Raw genomic sequence first — 20,461 nt, 5'->3', positions numbered from 1 at the left:
TTTTTTTACGTTACGTGGTCGACGATTTGATGCCTGGTTGGTTTTCGGTTTTGATTTTGTTTCTCCTAATTAGTCGGCCTTGCTAATATGTAGTAAATAAAGAGTGGATACGTGCAGGGTCGTGTGGCGACTTAACATCGCCGCAAGCATGTGTACGTAACTCTAGGAGCCAATTACTTATTTGCCTTTATCGACAAGAAGATCACTATCGCCACGTGTCCCTCTTCGTTATTGAATGTTGAGCAAAATTGAGCAAAACGCAGCCAACAACATCTGTCCCAAAAGTGGATGCATAAAGGTGCGTTTATGCTTTCTGATTAATTGTAGCGATCTCTTAGAGAATTGATAACCGACGGGTTTTTAGTTCCCGTCCTCGTTACATTCGCGTCGCCATAGCGGTCGCTATGCAATTCGCCATGCGGGTTTATGCATTGTTTCCTCCTTCATTTCACGGCACCTTCACGATCACCATGAAAGTTGAACAGAGTTCAACTTTTACACGGATGAAGGAGCAAGGAAATTTTTAGAAACCATTACAATTTTATAAATATTTCCATTTGCGATTTCAAAATTTTACAAAATGACTACAAAAGTGATATCTATATATAGTGCGCCCAAATCTCCACTGGATCTGGAAGAAAAATTAATTCTTCTAGTTCAGCAACGTCCAGCACTGTACGACAAGAAGGATCCTGCATACAAAAATAGAAACACTCGTGCGGTGATGTGGGAGGAAATTGGAAAGCTACTAGGAAAGACAGGTCAGTTTGTTTTACTGCAGAGTCTATATTCTCACTTGTATTAACTCTAAAAAGGCAATTTTTCAGAGTTCGATTGTCAACAACTGTGGACAAAATTACGCAGCCAATTCAGCGGATTCCTGCGCAAATTACGCAATCCAAGTGGAAAAGAGGACAAGCCACGTCCCTTCTTCCGGCATGAAGGAGCAATGCGTTTCATCCGTGACATTGTTGACCCGGATGAAAGGTAATAGTAGTTTATATTTAATTGAGTAATGAGTTGGTTAAATAATTTTGGTAATGACACTATCTCTAAACAAACAGTACCGTGTCCAATCTCGTGACTGAAGATGATTCTTCGTTTGTGGATATGCATGGACCGGGGTCGGAGATCCAGATTGAAGTGATTGACGTGGATAAGCTCCCCGAAGATTTTGACCCACTCTCAATTGAAGAGGAGACAGCGACGACTTCTGTACTTGTACCACGGTCACAACCAGCTTTACCATCGAAGGTATTTGAACGAGAAGAATCATTTATATTTAGACAACAATTATAAATAATATCAATTACTCTGATTTAATTCGTAGAAACGAAAATTGGACGCATTTGACAAAGAGATGCTGGATTTGCTCAAATCAAACGATGATGAACACGACAGCTTCGGAAAAATGTTGGCCCCAAAACTGCGGAGAATTGCAGATTTAGACCGGAAAGTATTTCTCAATCTTCAGCGCAAAATCAATGATGCAGTGCTTGATGCAGAAATAGAACTTCTTGCGTAATTATACAGCTCTAAGTCATTAAAATGTTTTTAAATAATTCTGGCTTGTTATTCAAAAGTTGCAGTAAATAAATCCTTTGTTTTTCATGAACGAGATTTTATTTGCAAAAATCATATTAAATTAGGCATTTTAACAGATAAATTATGAAATTCTTGACATTTGCCATGAAACACTACCCTCATTACTGTTAAAATATTCTAAAAATCTGTCCCGTACAAGTACAGCTTCTAGACGCCGGTTATTGCTGCCTTGTTGCCGCAAAGAGATCATTCCCGTGTCCCCAGTGGTAGTCTCCCTCCAATTTCCCGTGGTGTTCCCATCATCTGAATCCGCCGTTATCGTATTCATATCTTGCTTATCAATAAGCAAATTGTGGAGAATTACTGCGGCATTGATTACGAGCCTGGTTAAGTCAAGTGATGCAACTATTGGCGTGTGAAATATCCTCCATCTAGCAGCTAACATCCCGAATACATTCTCCGACACATTTCTCGCTCGAGAAAGACGGTAATTGTAAATACGACGCTCCAGGGTGAGAAATTTTCCTGGGAATGGCTTCATCATGTAAGGCTTTAAAGCAAAATCGTCATCAGCCACGATAACATGGGGTTGGAGGTGAGGTCCAACTATTTTTGGCTCTGGTAGCCCCAATTTTCCATTTTCATGCCTCTTTCCTATTTCCGATCGTCCAAATACGCCTCCATCTGACTGCGAACCCGAGGCTCCAATATCCACAGCAGAAAATTTGTATTTATGGTCGACAACAGCCATGAGAACAATGGAGAAGAAGCCTTTATAATTGTGGTAAGTGGACCCCGAAAAATTTGGTGCTTGAATTCTGCAGTGTTTCCCGTCTACAGCACCAACGCAATTTGGAAAATTCCACCGAGTTCGGAAGCCAATCTCATTGGTTATCCATTGATCAGTTGTCGGTGGTGGTAGATGAATGTGGCCGAATATTTTCACTATTGCTTGCAAAACTTCTCGTAGAATCTTCGAAACTGCTGATGGTGATATTCGATAACTGAAGGAGAGAGAGATTTGGGAAGCTCCGGTGGCAAGAAATCTAGTAGATAGAGGTCATTTTCACTCAGCACTTAACTATATTTGATATCAAATTATTACCTTAAAGTTATCCCAAGTTTCTCTTCGACAGAAATAGGTCGGCTATGGGTCATTTTTCCTGTAATTTCCCCAGTAATCAGCATCAAAATCTCATCAAAGTTTTCCATATTCATCCTGTAAAATGTATTAAAAGTTTGATATATTGAGAAACAACTTTGTATATGCATTTTACCGGAAGTAACGGTGATGATAATGAGGGTCTTCACGCAATTCTTTCATTAAAATGCTGTCTCCCTGGTCCACTCGATTCCAGAACATAGGCCGGATTGAAGCAGCTCGCACTTTTCGCTTCAATTTTCTTCGAAGTCTCCGGAGAATCAAGATTTTGGTAATCAAACGTCGATCGGGGGCCGGCATAATTGTTTTTGTGAGATTATGAAATGGCTATGATTTTTTACGGGTTTTTACTTTCCCTTCGATGACCGATAGCTAAAACTAGCGTTGAGAGAAAGCGATCGTAAAAACTACAGAAAGTGTAAACCCGTTATGAAGGAAGGAACGCTAACGCTATGGCGACGTTATGTAACGAGGACGTTAAGCATAAACCATACTTAAGTGATTGTTCTTCTAAGTAGTTCATTACCGTCGTAGATAGATATTTAGTCCTGCACTCTTGTTGTCTGTCATCCATTAGTGGATTTCCAAACAATACGCATCCACCCATCCACCCACACACAGAAACCAAAGTCGTCGTCGTCGCGCTGTCTGTTATATTTAGTTAGTTAGTTAGTAGTTAATTAATTAATTAGAACAGAACGAACTGATTAATTGCACGCATTGGGCCGTGTCGTCGTACATACGCAGATCTGCACCGTCATTGGATCTTCCTTCATATGGCGAATGCATAGTTATTTAGAACTTCGTTGTTACTGCAGCTGACTCTTAAACTGAGGATGAGAGATTCTCATTTCATGAGAATAAAATCACTCCATTGCATTAAATACTACATCCCTCGGTAAATGAGTTGATAAGTAAATTCGACACATTCCACCACATGACATGATGCTACGGACTTGATCACCTCGTCGCCTTGCTGAAGCGTAACATTAAATTCACACACAATAAACTATTTTACTTCCCCAAAAAATCTGTCATGATTATGCAACCGAATAAGTAAATACTACATCCATGTGATGCAAAACGAGCCCAAAAATCACAGGAAATCCCGAATTTCGTACTTTTCCCCAATTCATGAAAAACAACCGCTATAAGAGGACAATTAATGCCATACTGCGCACCACTAATTATTGTGTATATTCCCATCATCATGGCGATGCCTGCCATTTATTCTCGAGTCATTCGCCCAAAAAAAGAGACAAAAAGATGGGTTGCTGCAGAAAGGTGATGGTTGGTTTTCGTCTTTTTCGTGTCTGTTAATTACCGGTTCACTGAATCTCTCTGAAATAAAATAAAATAAATGAATTCCTACTCTTCCACTTTGAGAAAGAAAACGTAGAAAAATTCTCTCTCTCTCCCACTATTAAACAAATACGAGGATGAATTGGCTTATTTTTTTCATCATAGTCGTCATCGTCATCGTTGACTCGTTCCCAGTATAAATACACATCTGCAGTATTTTGTAGCAGGGATTCTTTCTACTGGTTTCGTTGGTGGGTTGGTTGGTTGACGATAAGTGAGATGAGATCGTATCACGGAACATGAGGAATTCTTACAACTTTGTGACTTTTGTGAAGAGAGATTCTTACTTTACACAGGCAGTAAAGTAATGTAATGCTAGCAGTGGAATGGAATATGTATATATAGCGTTTGAGTTAGCGACTCAAAGTCTACAAAATCTGTGCGGAGTGAATTTCCATGTCTTCTTTACAGCAGTCAGGAATGACTCTTTCCCTCAGGATGAACATGGTCATGTCGCATTTATTACGGAAAAGCTGGCTGGGCGAATATCTATGTAACTTGGTTGGAGAGAGAGAAGGAATCAATATTTTGAGGACAATGGAGACACAGGAACCAACTTTAGCAAGGAAACCAACCAGCACCAGCAACGTTATGGGATTGATTTTGCTAAAACTAAGTCGTAAAAAAAGAGAATAATTTTCCGAATATATAAATTGTCCTGTCCCTCCTAATAATTAGTGTGAGTCAGTAATTTCTCTAAAATCAGGCTAATTACTAGCCAACCCACCCCACTCTATTTTTTTTAGATTCGTAACAACACAGTCTGTCGGGTTGGGGTCGTATCGTATTTACTAAAAAATTACTTGAGCACTTACCACTTATTTCATTTCCTACACGGTCCTGTCATGAATGAATCCATGTCATGATTAATTTTCAATTTGCAAAACCAATCTATCAAAAAAAGAAGGAACGGAACGCATGTTAGACACGATGGTTTAATTTTATACTTTATAGATCACGACCAACCCAATCAAACCACCACGTCCAACCCAATATTGCCATCTCTGCATACATTGACCGTGACAAATTCCGTAGAAAATATGCAAGTATTAAAATGAAAAAGGGAGACTTTGTCCTTGCCATGCGATGGAACCCTTTTTCGTCCTCGAACCGTCCAACAAGCAGCATTCATTAGTTGGTATTTAGATTTTACTTAGGGAATTATGGATCGGTGGATTGGACATGTTCATACATACATACATTTTATAACTTGTAAATAGTAGTAGGGATTTGTGGCTGGCTGAATAATTCCACGAGATAATTACCACGAGATGAGATGCGATGATGATGACGAGATGACTACCAAAAACCATGCCATGCCATGGATTTGGATGTAATGGTAATGTTGTTAGATGGGGTCAATCACGACGAAAAGAGAGATAAAAAGTTTTTTATCGTCATCATCTCATCTCATCTCGCTCTCATCTGTGTGTACCGGGTAGCATCATTATTCATTATCACAACTATCCATCTTTTTTATCCATCGCTACCACCACCACCACCAACAAATTCCATCCTGACCAAAACCAAATCTAATTTTGGGTACGGAAATATTTCAAAAATCCATATGCGTAATAAATTCCTTCTAAATAAATCTGACGAGAGGAGGAATGGCTCCCTTGTGAAAATCACTTAGCAAATTCCCACAAGCTTTATGAATCTACGATAAAGACAGGCAGACCACACCACGAGTAGATCACATCACGTCGAAAAAAGCAACAAAGTAATAAAAAAAATGCTTATTTTTCATGTAAGAATACTGTTTATATTACGTAATGAAAATGACTAGGAAAAAAATTGGGGAAAAATATGTACGTATTTTGAGTATTTTCTTCTTGCTTCTTCAATGAAAATGACTAATAAAAAAATCTTGGTACCTAGATATTCTAACCATTTTTTCTTCTTGTTTCTTCTCCGAATTAATTACAGGTTTACCCCATAATTAAAAAAAGAAACTCTGAGAAAGAAACTTTCCACAAAAAAGTTCACTTTTTTCCTCTCCCCACTTATTCCCAGAATTTTCCCTCCTCTCGATAAATAAATACTGTTCTGCAAAGTGAAAGTTGTCTCCAAGACCAAGTGTTTCCCGAGATTAGGTTCAGAAACTTAGTTGCTCCTCTACCCACCTACCTACCTAGATGAATAGAAAGCTGGGGAAAACGAACGAGGAGGGGGGGATTACTTTTCAAAGATGGGCGAGGAAGAAGAAGGTGAGTCTTGCACTAATTTGACCCGGGATGAGAGAATCCTCTGGATACGTCCCTAAGTAAAAAGAAGGGAATAAATGGGAATAAAAGAGGTCTGAAATAAATCCGGAGGAATTTGTCATTTCACTTAGTTACTTGCCATCCAAATACACAACTTGCAACCCAACCAGTAGCTTTTCGTGCAACATTTTCCCATTACAGAATCCTCGCCGTTCTCAACTTGCCGTTTGAACTGCATCACATAACGTGATGATGAAAAAGAAGGGGAGAAGAATTCTCATCCTGGGCTTGTTATACGGCAAGCTTTTCGTGGCGTCGCGAGCTACCAGCTCACTAACGCTCGTACCACTCGTCGTAAAATAGGACCAACCCCATAGGCCGGCGTTACTCGAGGGAACAAAGAGATTTGGGAGGATGTAGACACCGAGGTGGAGTTTGGTCGAAAACTGGGCAGAACTTTCGAACTTGCTTCGAACAGTCTCTGCTTCACATGAAAAGATTTCTATACAATTGGTTTAGTTGGCTCACAAAGGTGAATGCAGCATATACACAACTTCTCCATCCAGAAAGAGCAGTGGTCGTAGTAAAGTAAAGTAAAGAGCAAAATCTCTTGCTCTATTCACCCACAAAAATTATTCTATACAAATAAAATCACAATCACGCGAGACAGACGGGAGAATAGAGAATAAAAAAATAATACTTTTCTTCTTCTTTGAAGATCAACGACAGCTTATTGCACAGTGTTTGATAATAGTCTGGAGGAAATAATGAAACAAGATAAAATGGTATTTAAATAATTCCGTGGTGTTGTTTTAAAGGGAGAAAGTTGAGATTTGGAATTGGACAAGTTTGACATCACTTGTGAGAATTTTATTTTGTGTGGATATTTAAAAAGGGAGAAAGTTAATATTTTCGGGAACAATAATATTTGTTAAAAACGACTTGGTTTTTGTGCAAAAGTGATTCTTTTTTTCAGTGTTAAGGTATAATTTATGTATCGTGTAAGAGACATAATAATGACTTGAGATGCACATAATTATCCACCACGCTCCGGCAGAAGAGTAATTTGTGAGGAAAGTGAGACTTTGTGTTTGTGCCGAGGAATCATAATAATAATTAATCAGAATGGCCGCATTTTGGCGTGGTGACCTGACCCCACTTGACCCCTCGGGGTCACCTTTAGGTGTCCATCACCCCTCCCACGGGGGCATGTTGCTTGACGATATGAAACCCTCGCCAGCCCAACTAGTCCACGCGTCCCATCCTTCGTACAATTTAGACTTGGTGGCCCGTGGTGGTGGGGGGCACCACCCTCACTCAATTTCGCCCAGTATGGGCGGTGGGATCCATGGTGGCGGCATGACCGCTGCGGCGTTGCATCACCACCAGCAAAACGGCGGCCTCCACCATCACCCCCTGCACCCTGGCAGTATAAATAATAACAATAATAATAACAACAACCATCACCCGGGTAGTGGTGGGCATAATACGCATCCCCACCATACCAAAGCGGGACCGGGTTCGGGGGGAAGCACGGGGTCGGGGGGAGGTTCAAATAACAACAATAATGGACCAGAGAGGGTCAAAAGGCCGATGAATGCGTTCATGGTGTGGTCAAGAGGTGAGAATTTGGGGTTTGAAATTTCAAATAAAATTATGGTTAGATTTTGCAAAATATTTGCGATTTTTTTCTGAGAAATGCTTTTCATAATAGAGTTCAGTAAAATTATGTATGGTTAGATTTTGCAAAACAAGACCAATATTGCGTAAACAGATAAGAATTCATACCGACCTTTGACCTAACTCGATCTCAATCTTTTGTTTGTGTTGCAGGTCAGAGAAGGAAAATGGCGCAGGAGAATCCAAAAATGCATAATTCCGAGATCTCCAAGAGATTAGGGGCTGAATGGAAACAGCTCAACGAAACGGATAAGCGCCCCTTTATCGATGAAGCCAAGAGACTAAGGTATGAGATGTATGTACTTGGAATTATATTTTTTGTCTGATTTTACTACACAAAACACACTACTTACCTGTCTCTTCCTATAATCTAGCGACTTCTTTGATAACGATATGCTCTTATCTTTATCCGTGTCTGTATATTCATAAAAGGGCAAACGTCTTACCTACTACACTTACTTAATTAAGGATAATACACATTTTAACAAGCACCTTTTTTATAATTTTTTGGTCCTCTCATTAACTCATCGGTCAGGTAGAAATACACATAAATACTAAGCTAAAGTACTACTTGACCTCTACCTAATTTGACCACCGGCATCGTAAAAAAAGCTTCATATGTACACACTTCACTACCCTAAAAAAACTTTACCCTCCTAAAACAAAGCCCATCCTCCTCCTCCCCTAGAATTCTACTCACACGGCTAAATTTTTCCCACTTGACATGAGCCAGGAGGAAGACGAAGGGGAGAGAAAAACGGGCCAGAAACCTAAAACTAAAGGCGTGTTTAGCCAGGGCAAGGAACACAGTTTGCTTTTTGGGGTAGGAAAAGACGGCAAGTTTCGTACGTAGGTAGGTGATTTTAGTGGTGGATGCACTTTCTCCCATATTTTATAGGCTTTCTTCTCCACAATACCCGCAAAACCCGGCTTCTTTCCGTAGTGAAAGGTAGTGGTGGTGGCAGAGCAAGTCTCGTCTTCTTCTTACACAATGGCATTATTCCATCGTCGCGAAATTGTGTGACATTCATTCCCATTTCATTCATTCATTCATTCCCTTCTTCTTGGTGATGAAGATGAATTGAATAATGCAAAGATTATGTGAATTATCGCGTGATGAATTGATTTTATTCAGGGCAGATTATTTGAAAAAAAGAAGAATTATTATATCGATCATACGTACATATTATTGCACTTTCTCGTAAAACGTAGGGGATCACTCGCTCAGAGTTGATCTCCTTAACCGGAAATACATTACTTTACTGCTTGAAAGAGCAAGGGCACACGAAGTTAAATACGACGGAATACATAAAATAATGTTGTCTCTCTTGGCATGGGCTCAACATTTTATTCATGAATCACTACTACCCCGCCGCTGTGTGACCTGTGGGATGACGCTTTATGTTTCCTGAACTTTGAACTCGTACGCGATCAATCCATTTATGTAAAAGTTTGATTGAGCAATAAGACACGGAACGAGAAGAACAATCCTGTATTATGATAAATTGGGCATACATTTTTATATAAAAATTATGAATCACAATGGGGTATGTAAATTCTTATCTATTTAATACCTTACCTTACCTCCGACTTATCAACATTCTCCATCCATTTCCTGTCCGTCTAGGAGAATAATAAAGAGATTAGTGTGTTACTTAGTTATTGCGTATGTGTTGCTCGTTCGATTGGACTTGTGAAGGACGATGGAAATATGCTTATTCTCGAAAAAGTTTATAATAAAGGCAATAATGAAGAAGGATGTGTATGAGACGAAAAATCAGCATTTTTCCACACAAAAGATTCCCTTCATGGCAGGAGCCAGAGGTTTTGATAAGGTTGGAATTTCCAGCGATAAGCCGAACCACGTACGTCGTTCGTCTTTGTGTCGCTCAAGCTAAAAACGTAGTAGCAGACTCTTTCATATCATTGTTTCAATTTTGAATTTCATTTTTCTCAACTTGTTTGCTTTCCGCGATGATGCCATGAATTATGAAAAAGTTGACAAAACTGGGTAAATATGAAAATCATCACGTCACTTGATCACGACCAGGAAAAAGAAGGGTTTGGTCCCTCGAGCTATTTGATTTGACCAAACATTACAGAATTTCTTGTTCATTGGCTTCATTCCGGTTCCACACGCTTTTATTATTTTGCTACTTCTTTTTCAGAGAGAGAGAGAGAGAGCAAATATTGTGCCAAGTAATTGAAAGGGAGCTGATGAAGTGAAATAAAATAAAGTGCCCCCTGGCTGCGGAGGGGAGGGGAAGGGTGGTGGTGGGGGATTGTAAATAAATGTCAATAACAGGCAAGGTATTGCACACACGACTTGCTACATTTTATTAGTTATTTTAGAAATATGGTAGATTTTAGTACGGATTCCCAGAAGTCGGACTTTATGACGCAAACAAACAAAAACGGCAGAGTTTTTGTTTCTACTCACCTCCACCTGATGGAAAAAGCAAGTAGCAAACTGCTCATAAAGTGAAGAATTGAATAATAAATTATAAATTAGGGTAGAGTAAAAGAGCAAAGTGTGTTGTTTAACCTGTAAAATATATTATTATTACGAAGGCAGGATTGTTCAGGATTTATGATACAAGAAAGAGCTCAAATTCGGAAAAACAGACTGTATTAAATATTTATGTGTTTATTTGGGTGGGAGGAGGAGGTAATTTTCGACTGATTTTTCGTCTGCCAAGGAGGATGGATTGATGTAAATAAAGTGAATAACTGAATAGCAAGTAGGAACAGAGAGGAAGGAAGGAAGGAGTGAAAAATTGGTCTGAACTTCAAAAGTCACCGGATTTCAGGGAGGGGTTTGATTTTTACTTTGAGAAAATTTGTAGTTTTTTCCCCGACATTTCAAAATACACAAAAAATTTTTATACAAATTTCTCTCCTTTAAGATACATTTTCTGAAATTTTTATAAATTCCTCTCTTTTAACTTTAAGATTTGATCTTTACAACGTTGCACCTCTCATGATTGCATTTGTCTCATTTGACTCGGCTTTCCCTTATCGCCCTCGAGATCACCAGGAACATGAGACCGCTCACGGTTTACTACGTGTTAAGCACGTTGTAATAATCTTGTTATGTGTATTTACGTGTAAATCAGTGCTGCTGCTGCTGCTTAATCACTCCCATCTCAACGTCTCTATCTACAAAGTTCTGGTTTCCTCCTCCTCTCTCCAAGAGTGAAGGAAGGGTCATAGGTTACAAATAACTAAATATGTATGGAATAAAGTTGTAGATATTTCTTCCACTTTTTTCCCTCCTCCTGCTTAACTAAATAACTCGTTAAGTAAATCAAGAGTGACGAGGTAACTGACTACCGGATTTCAACTGTCTGTCCATCCTATCATTTGGGCAAATCAAATCAGTCCGCTGTCATGTCAGTCAGTCGCTGACTCGTTCAGTCATTTTTTTACACTTTATTATCCTTCATTACATTATTTTATTAGGTTTACGTACGTCCATACACGACGAGGGGGAGAGAGAGAACGATCTTGATTCAATCAGTGGCAATTCAACCAATCTGCTTAATGTTGGGATTTAGGGACAATTTTATTTTATTATTTTACTCCATGAACCACTTTGGTGGTGGTATAATTTGATTTATTAGGCGGATTTTGGGCGAGGAAATAGCTTAAAACGCACTTAATTGCGGCGACAGGAGGAGGAAAATTGCTGTACTTAAAATGCGCTGCGATTTGTCAATTGTCATCAGCCTTGCCACGTGGGTTACGTTTACGCATTTTATTTGCCACATGCCTAAACCCTGCGTAATAATACTCAGAATTATGCATATTATGTTGCCGACTGCATATTTATTATTGTTACCACGTTGGTTGGGTTGCATGTATGCATTCATTTACAACCCATTAAACTAAAGGGTTGACTACTAAAGCTGTGTCAGATCTCTGTTTCTCCCCTCGAATTCTGTCTCAAATTCAATAAATGTCAGCAGAGTTGTAATAATAATGTGGGTTATGCGGAACCACCACATTATTAAAGTTGGAAATACATATTTATGTAAAAATTTTAGATGAAAATGATTGATTTTTTGCTACCCTTTTGTCTTCTCTCTTTGTTTAACCGCGTGTATATAGACTTACTTGTCACCCATCGAATCAGAATTTTGATTGTGAGTGTGAAGGACTTTTCACATTTTTGGAGTGTTTCTCTCTCCTACGAGAACCCCACCCTCGTCTATTTTCTTGAGATCAATCACATCAAATCAATCATGTAACTTGTATAACATCGGAAAAAGGAGGGTGCGTACGTACGTGGCCAAGGATGTCTGTAAGGACTAAATAAGCACTTATCTCCGCGTACGTGTCACTCATCCCTGCATACACTCAATCTTGTCCAAAAAAATGAATGTGGGGCATTTTGAGACGGACAAAATTGACATTTTACTTTCTCCAGAGGAGAGAAAAAAAATCTCATAATTTTTGCACATGCACAATTGCGTTACACATTACGCTAACATTACACAATGAGAAGAAGAATAATACAAGAAAAGAAAAGAAAATGCATCTCGACTCCTATTCAATTCTGTGAACACAATGCAACCATGATGATGATGATGATGGCACACAATGCGATACGACGATATACAAAAGTGTGTAATGTAAGTAATTTGATAGGAAAGCAGAAGAAGAATAGTGATGCATTCGTGGATAATTGCAAGAGTCTGTTTTTGCCCATGTTTCTCCAACCATTTAACACCTGGGTGATGTTGTAATGTGATATTTTATTTATGAGGAGGTGAAGATGAGAGTGTGTAAAAGGAAGTGTATTATTTATTATAATATAATCGTGATAAATGACTAGTTCACATATACAACAGACGTGTGTAACCTTGCCACAGAAATAATAAATATGGTACTAATTTATTAATGTATGTTAGTGAGGAAGTAAGTCAAGTTGGACCATTTGTGTAAACGAGTGAGACAATATTTGCCAAAGAGACAATGTCATGATCGTGGCATTTTCCTGGGTAAATTTGCTTGCATAGCTGGTTAGTGGAGAGGGATGCGATTTGGACATGTTTTTTGGCAGAAAAACTCTAGTTAAATCCGAAATAACGTTTTCTGGGAAGGATTTACATACTTTTAAATTCTTTATTTTTTCGTATGCTTTTGAATTTTTACTTTTTCCAGTTTTTTATTCATTTAATTTCCCGTGTTTCTTTTTCTCTTGGAAAAATGATGCAAAATGATATAACACGTGTCTATTTATTGCTTTTTTCCAAATAGGGCCGTGCACATGAAGGAGCATCCCGATTACAAGTACCGACCTCGCAGGAAGACCAAGACACTCCTGAAGAAGGACAAATATCCGATGAACGGTCCCCCCGGTGGCGTCGGGCAGGGTCACCACCAACAACAGAACCAAGTTCAAAGCAATGGCGGCCTAATGGACCCGCATCATCCCGCTGCTCATCCCGGTAATCAAGGTAAGAATTTTGTATACTTAATTCGTCCAAGGGGGTCGGAATTAATGTTTCCGTTTCTCAGGCGGAAGTCGTAATTCGAGCAATGGTCCCGGCTCAGGGGGAAGTTCGGGAGGGAGTAACTCCTCCTCGTTAAGCCATCATCACCAAGGCGGCGGTGGTGGCGGGGGAGGAGGTGGAGGCGGCGCCGGTGGGGGTGGTGGACCCCCCTCACATCACAATCTTAACCCCAGAGACCTGTACTCGCATCAAGCAATCAATGGCTACATGCCGAATGGATATGCCCTCATGGGAGATCCCACCGCTTATTCGGGTAAGTCCAAGAATAAAATGCATCACACCACTATAAAATTAAAATTAGTTGCAATATTTTTCTGGGAATTTTATTTTTTACGTAAAAAATCCTAATAATTTCCCACTTTTTATGCGCCCACAGAGTACATGGAAAACTTGTCAAGGACTTATGGAAAGGCTGCCTTTTACGACCAAGAATCCGGTAAGAGAGATACATCCTTGCATATCATTAAGTATTAATAATTACCAACTTTTTCCAACCACCGCTAACTAACTCGCACTATAATCTTATCACCACCACCACCACCATTCGACATGATCTGGTCAAATCTAAAGAAAGAAAAATGAGATGACATTTTTTAAGCTGTAACCCGATTGGCAAAGGCTCATTAAGAATTTCCATCCATCCATCCCTCATCAAGTAGATAGAAAAGAAGGAGCTTTTTAAGAGGCTGGCTCGGCTTGGCTGGTGTAGTTCCCATAAAAGGCTTACCAACCAAACCGCACCACACATCATTACTGCCATGACTTGAAATTTGTGAGATGATGTGACAGCCCAAAAACTATTGATTCAAGGAGGAGAGAAAGACAAAAAATGATGAGTGAGGTTGCAATAATAAGTAATAAACTGGGCAAGATACATAAACTCCACTACACATCACATAAACATCATTAATTACTCGTGTACTGCTACACACCCGACCGACAAGACCAGACCACCAAATAACTAAACCACACGACGACCAATATCATGCATTTCATGATGAAGTGACGTGATCTGAAATAGTGTATGAATATATTTCGATGTTAATTAATCATTCTTCACTGCGTGTGAAGCAATCTCCTATCTGCGGCTCCTGCCAATAATATCATTTAAAATAACATGGTGCTTGATCAATTGATGGTAGGTTTGCATATTCAAATTCGAGAATTTTATAGGCAGTCATGTTCTTGGTTAACTCCCATCTAGATAGTGGATTTAATTGAATTTAAAATATTGCAAGTAATTGCATGCATTGCATACCCTTCGTCACTCACAACATCTGTTTTATGGAGATGATTTCTGTAGAAAAAGTCAAATATTTCATGCGAAATGGAAGCAGGAACAGGTGGTTTAAAGTATTTTTACACATAGCAAACTATTCAGCGGAACGAATTCATTCATTCAATTCATCATCAAAACAAAATTTGGTGAGACAAGGTCCAATCCAATCGTCTTGACGTAAAATATTTAAGCAGACAAGGCCGCAAGTCAATATTATTTGCGAATTGGATATTAGGTTGACGTGCTAATTATGTGAGAGTGGTAGACGTGAGAAATATTTTTCACGTGTGCGTACGTACATTATGAGCTAATTATTAAGACAGTTTATGCCACCAACGAACCAACCACCGTCATTTATTACTTTGTGAATGTCCTTTTGTCTTTGATCTGCAAGATGCGAACCGACAGAGTCCAAATTCAATTAGGATATTGTAAAATGGTTGCAGTAACTTGTATGCATGCGTGTATTACAAAGTTCAAACTAGTTTATACCGGAAGTTTTGTGGGGCTTATTGTAATAACATATTTGCAACTGGACCATACTTCCGGTCTGTGCTGTGTATACATACAGAGTTTTTCGTTAATGTGCATGATATGAATTAATTCTTGGTTTAAAATTTATTACTTATGCATGCATTCCAGTCGACATAAGTAAAATATGCGTCGCAAAAAAAATATCATACATATTTTCCATATTTTCACCCTAAATCATAATCATGACGGTATTATGCATTGCTAAAAAAATGTGGTGAAATTGTCTCAGAATTTATTACGGAGTAGTTACCGAGCAGATTTATCGTTTCATGTTTTACATTTGCTGAATGAAATGAATGGACTTAACGCAGGGAGCAAATGATCCAAATAATTAGCGTTTTATTATTTATTTATTTATTGTAATTGGCCGGGTTCTGGTCTCTGGTATTTTTTTTGGCTGCTCACTTTTTAATGAGGTTCACGAACGAATATGTAAATGATGTAGTCCGAGATTTATTTCCGCCGTGGGTAGGTAGGAGAGGAGACAGAAGCTGAAAAAGGATTTATTTATGTGCTTGGTTTAATACTTACATGTGCAACTTGTTGAATAAGAGAGAGAGATCCCACTTTATGAGACGACTTGAAACTAAACGCCCACTAATTCCCAATTTCAATTACTTGGTGGGTGAACATTCATATGAATGCATTTATTTATTGGGTGGATTGTTGGATTTGTTTAAACAAGAAGTGAATATTATGAACGATCAGATCGTGTCTGGTGGTACTGTAACATCATTTTTCTACCTTTTTTACTGGTTGGAATAAGTTTCTCAACTTTAAAAATTCTTATACTGATTTTTTATTATCCTCTGTATCTTCCAGGCTACATGAATCCCCAAATGTACTCGCGGTACGAGATGTCCCCCGCGTCCGCCCCATCCATGACTTCTTCACCATATCTCAACGGCTCGTACGCCATGTACTCGTCGACAGGGTCAACAACGCCGGTAGGGTCGTCGTCCGGGGGTGGAAATTCAGGTGGGGCACCTCCTCATTCGGCTCCCTCTCCGTACGGCGGTATGGGCTCTGTCTCTTCCGTAGCCTCTTCCGGTGGCGGGTCACCCACACCGCCAAAGTCCCCCAGTAACAGTAATAGTATGCAGCATAGCGGTATGCCTGGTGGGGGTAATTTGCATTCGCCCCCATCCTCCATCTCCTCCCACCACTCCTCCCACCAACACATGTCCCCCCCACCGCACCACCTCATGGCGGCCGCGGCTGCGGTCGCGGCGGGAAAGCAAGGTGTTGGTGGTTATCATCAAGGGAGCGGGGGTCCTCAAGGAGGCGATCTGAGACAAATGATCTCTATGTACTTGCCCCCCCATCACCAGGCGCATCATCCCCACCACCAACCACCACCACCACACCCACACCACCATCCTGGCTTGGATCATCACAGTCTTAACGTACATAATCCCTACCCCACGCCAAGTCCTGACCAACAATTGCAGCAACAGCAGCAACATCAGCAGCAGCAGCAGCAACAACAGCAAAATATGGCACATTTGGCGTAGTTTTTCTCATATATTTACATATATAACTTTTAGATTTTCGAAGTATTTGACTAAATTACGAATCTTCTTGTGGTGGTGGTTTGGTTTGGTCGGTCGGTGTGGGGAGAAGAGCTGGTCGTCGGAGGGAGTAAAGGAGAAGAAGGAGTTTGATTTAATCAAACAAATTAGATTAAGAAGGAAGGAAGGAATTAATTTGATTGAGGAGATTAAGAGAATTGTATTTAGTCCGAGGAGCGGAAAAGGGGCGATAAACTAGAAGTCATATCAAATCTCTTCTCTCTGCCTCGACGACTAACTAACACTTGTCCTTGTACTTGTACTGTATAATTCTAAAATATTACACTAAATGTCCCCTCGTGTTGGTCGTAATCTTCGTTGCCGTAATGGTGGTTTGGTTTGGTTTGGTAAATGTCGGGATGATGGTGGTGGGTGTGGTGTGGGTGAGGATGTTCTCCCTTAAATTTCTACTTATTTTTCCCCCCGTGCACGAATTGCTAGCTAAAAAACAAATATGCACAAATTTTAGCAGTAAAAAAAACAGTGAAATAAAGCAAAAATCGCCCTCTTTCTTTCTTCCAGGGTGAGTGAGTGAGAGAGAGTGTGAGAAAATTATGTCAATGTGTTCCTCTCTCTGCTTCTGCTCCACCACAACCACACCCATCCATCCATCCAGGACGACACTGGGCCCCACCAACCACCACCACCAACCGGTGATTCACCTTCACTTATCAAACTAATTTTAGACATAGAATATCTATTAATGAATGATGAAATTATGATAAGCGCATTATTCAATCATTTCTAAATAGTACAGAATATAGGGTTTGATCATTCTCGTTCGTTTTATAAATTCATTGCTCAATTAAGGATGGATTAAATGTTATTATGGTTTCGTCGTCAGTAGTGGAATTATGATTTTACGTAGAGAATTTACGTAATTTATGTGTCGATATCAAGTAAAATACGGAATTATTAGAGAAGAGACAAAAACCTACTAATTTTATTTGATCTCAGTTTATTTAGAGTTTCTGGTTTTTGGTTGGAGAAAGTAAAAATATGAGAATTTGTTACGTGTAAAGAGGAGGAAGAGAAAGTTTTGTAGGTTGTTTTATGTACGTGTGAATAGGGGCACCGCTGAAGAGGTCATGTCATGATACGATGTCACTTTTATTGTGGTATTTAGTTAATTATTCAAGAAAATAAACAATTTAAAGTTATTAACTTTATAATTATTAAAAGACTTTTCTGTGATTTAATTAATTCATTTAGCTTAAAACGGAGAGAGTAATAACTTTTAAATAGAAGCAGCTTATTTAACGATATTTAAGAGCACAGCAACAACAATTATCATGATAAAATAATAATAATAACTAATCAATCAATCAGAATCCAATCCAATCCGTATTAAATATTTACAAACTTAGAAAGAAACCCATCATCTCATCCCGGTGTTTAAGAATTTAAATAATTATTAATAACACCCCCAGAATTTTTTCTAGTTCTTTTTTTAAAATTTGAACTTTTTGACCTATTTTCTACCCGTAAAAGCACACCCAATATTCTACACGCTAAATAAATTTGATCAAAATTTACTCAAGGTTGAGTAAAATTTGCGATGACACAACTGGTTGTGTATAATTTACCAAATGAAAGTTAAAATTTATCCAACGTTGTAGAAATTTCGCACAACCTTGAGTAAATTTTATCTTTGTTGAGTAAATTTTGCACAATCAATTGTGTCATCGCAAATTTTACTCAACTTTATTTAGAGTGTACCCTTAACAAATAATTAATCGATAATTAATTAATTAACCAATGTTAGAATTGAATTTGACATTTCAACATTCAAGACCGATCCAGTATTATGAAATAGTTTATAGTTTTTCCAAACGCCCCGCACGATGAGAGAAGAAAACGTACAAAAAAGTATTTAGTAGTCGAAATCTCGGGGTTCCTTTCTTTTTTTGCTACCTATAATGCCCACTTTTTTTGTTGCAAAAATCTTCTAAATCTCCCCTTAATGGTGCAAATTTTTAAAGAATTGCCAACTATTGTCAGATCGCGATCGTATACGAAGAATAAGGAAGAATATTAAGCTAATTAACTAACTAACTAAATAAAATTTAGATCAACCAAACCACCGAGTTTATAACGAGACAATTTTTAGTAACTCTTTTGAAAATATTTCATAAAATCTCTCATTTTTTCTCGAAACGAATCTCGAGTAGTTTTCTATAGGGCCTAAAAAAATAATCACTGTATAATAAAATCCATACCTTTTTTGATGACAGTCAAATCACGTAATAAATACATAAATATTCTCTTTTTATCAAGTTCTACTATTGCCCCAGACAAGAAAAAGAATCATCAATCTCACTATCATAAATAACACTATTTGTAAGTAAAATTACATACATAAATAGTTTCATCCAGTCTTAAATACTATTAATTAATTAATTATTAATACTAATATTTAATTTTTGACTCTGCCTATTTATTAATAAATTGTATATATATCTGTAAATACGTACGTATTATATGGAGGAAAATAACTTATTTATTCATACATTCATCCATCATCCCAAGAAAGATGACCAATTAGTTAGTCGTGTAACTAATCCTAAAATATGTATTTAAAAAATATGTGTAAAATTGTTATGAATTTTCTTATTTTACGGACAAATAAATTGTAAAAACTTGTCGCATTGTATTACATAAAAAACAACAAACACTTGGCGTAAAAAACCGGATACATAAGTTTAGCGATTGCTGTACATTATTTGTGGAGGCGAAAAAAAGTGGACAAGTAAGGAAAATCATGAATATACATAACTTGTTCATAAATCGATGGACTGTTAATTAATTAATTATTAATTAATTACTGAATTATTTCCTAGTTTTATTTACACCCTAAATAACTCTAGATTACAAAATAGTTGGTAAAATACATACATAAGTTTGGTAAATATTTAAGCGACGACGACGACGACGTGAGAAACAACAAAAGATAACATGTTACTGTTTCATGTCAGTGCAGAACATGAAGAAATTCATGGTGATTTATAAAATAAAAAAAGATGATGATAAAGATCAGAGAAATTTGAGTGTTTGTATAATAATTTCATATTTTTTTTCAAAATGCGAATATTTCACGAATATTTATTTCACGGGGACGGTTCTTTTTTCATGTAAAATACACAAATAAAATTTCCGACTGGTAGCTGACACCGTGACCGTGACACTAAATAAGTCACGCCATCAATCAGCTTGTCCCCACGTCCAATTGCTGCGACTACCTGGATTGGATTGGATTGGATGGATTGATGTGTACAATTTTGTAAAAGTAAGCACCTGGACGAAATAAGAAGTAAGTACGACGACGACCAGTGGCCGCGGAAGCTGTGGGGACATCTGGGGACATTAGCATTGTAGGATAGGGGAGGGAGGGGTTTATATAACATGGGGAGATGATGCGGACATCTAATAACCGTGGGGACATTGTCCACACCCTTCCGCGGCCACTGGCAACGACGATGACGACGGTTCTTGAATTATTTACAGCATTGCATCCATCCAGTCCACCACATTCGTCACCCATAATTCTTGTTCGTATGGTTTGCTGGTAGATAGCTTTTTTGTCCACATTTTGTTGCCGTGCA

The 20,461-nt window shown here is 38.4% G+C and overlaps 3 protein-coding genes across 7 annotated transcripts; 2 read left to right on the top strand and 1 right to left on the bottom strand.

Annotated features, from left to right (window-relative positions):
- Positions 1 to 306: 306 nt before the first annotated feature.
- LOC110845352 lies at positions 307 to 1,615 on the top strand. Its single transcript, XM_022091751.2, has 4 exons — positions 307 to 761; positions 828 to 987; positions 1,065 to 1,254; positions 1,331 to 1,615. The coding sequence occupies exons 1-4, from the start codon at positions 581 to 583 to the stop codon at positions 1,523 to 1,525; spliced, it is 726 nt and encodes a 241-aa protein (XP_021947443.1). The 5' UTR covers positions 307 to 580; the 3' UTR covers positions 1,526 to 1,615.
- A 51-nt stretch (positions 1,616 to 1,666) lies between these two features.
- On the bottom strand, positions 1,667 to 3,007 carry LOC110845351 (protein ALP1-like). Its single transcript, XM_022091750.1, has 3 exons — positions 2,823 to 3,007; positions 2,651 to 2,764; positions 1,667 to 2,591 (listed from the first exon to the last, which is right to left on the bottom strand). Exons 1-3 carry the CDS (start codon positions 3,005 to 3,007, stop codon positions 1,667 to 1,669), a joined length of 1,224 nt encoding a protein of 407 aa, XP_021947442.1.
- A 3,792-nt stretch (positions 3,008 to 6,799) lies between these two features.
- LOC110843033 (transcription factor Sox-2) lies at positions 6,800 to 19,901 on the top strand. 5 transcript variants are annotated; one of them, XR_004833960.1, is made up of 7 exons: positions 6,800 to 7,897; positions 8,110 to 8,251; positions 13,219 to 13,418; positions 13,480 to 13,728; positions 13,852 to 13,911; positions 16,111 to 18,400; positions 18,572 to 19,901. XR_004833960.1 is itself a non-coding variant. In XM_022088943.2 (7 exons), the coding sequence occupies exons 1-7, from the start codon at positions 7,402 to 7,404 to the stop codon at positions 17,384 to 17,386; spliced, it is 1,308 nt and encodes a 435-aa protein (XP_021944635.1). In that variant the 5' UTR covers positions 6,800 to 7,401; the 3' UTR covers positions 17,387 to 19,901. The 5 variants fall into 5 exon arrangements, 4 of the variants coding, with proteins under 4 accessions (XP_021944635.1, XP_021944634.1, XP_035703582.1 ...); XM_022088943.2 differs by having other exon boundaries at positions 16,111 to 16,266; positions 17,382 to 19,901; XM_022088942.2 differs by having other exon boundaries at positions 16,111 to 16,305; positions 17,382 to 19,901.
- Positions 19,902 to 20,461: the final 560 nt, after the last annotated feature.

This window comes from Folsomia candida, unplaced genomic scaffold (genome assembly GCF_002217175.1).
Source record: "Folsomia candida strain VU population unplaced genomic scaffold, ASM221717v1 Fcan01_Sc002, whole genome shotgun sequence".
In the NCBI taxonomy this organism is placed as follows: Eukaryota; Metazoa; Arthropoda; class Collembola; order Entomobryomorpha; family Isotomidae; genus Folsomia; species Folsomia candida.
The sequence above is the reverse complement of the archived record's forward strand: the minus strand, read 5'-3'. Positions and strand labels throughout refer to the sequence as shown.

Excerpts from the sequence above, each read along its gene's own strand:
- LOC110843033 (XM_035847688.1), top strand. The coding sequence starts at position 7,402 with ATGGCCGCATTTTGGCGTGGTGACCTGACCCCACTTGACCCCTCGGGG. Across the intron at positions 7,898-8,109 it reads GTTCATGGTGTGGTCAAGAG|GTCAGAGAAGGAAAATGGCG; the intron begins GTGAGAATTTGG and ends TTTGTGTTGCAG. Across the intron at positions 13,419-13,479 it reads TGCTCATCCCGGTAATCAAG|GCGGAAGTCGTAATTCGAGC; the intron begins GTAAGAATTTTG and ends TCCGTTTCTCAG.
- LOC110845351 (XM_022091750.1), bottom strand. The coding sequence starts at position 3,007 with ATGCCGGCCCCCGATCGACGTTTGATTACCAAAATCTTGATTCTCCGG. Across the intron at positions 2,765-2,822 it reads TATCATCACCGTTACTTCCG|GATGAATATGGAAAACTTTG; the intron begins GTAAAATGCATA and ends TACATTTTACAG. Across the intron at positions 2,592-2,650 it reads AAACTTGGGATAACTTTAAG|ATTTCTTGCCACCGGAGCTT; the intron begins GTAATAATTTGA and ends TCTATCTACTAG.
- LOC110845352 (XM_022091751.2), top strand. The coding sequence starts at position 581 with ATGACTACAAAAGTGATATCTATATATAGTGCGCCCAAATCTCCACTG. Across the intron at positions 762-827 it reads AAAGCTACTAGGAAAGACAG|AGTTCGATTGTCAACAACTG; the intron begins GTCAGTTTGTTT and ends GCAATTTTTCAG. Across the intron at positions 988-1,064 it reads ATTGTTGACCCGGATGAAAG|TACCGTGTCCAATCTCGTGA; the intron begins GTAATAGTAGTT and ends CTAAACAAACAG.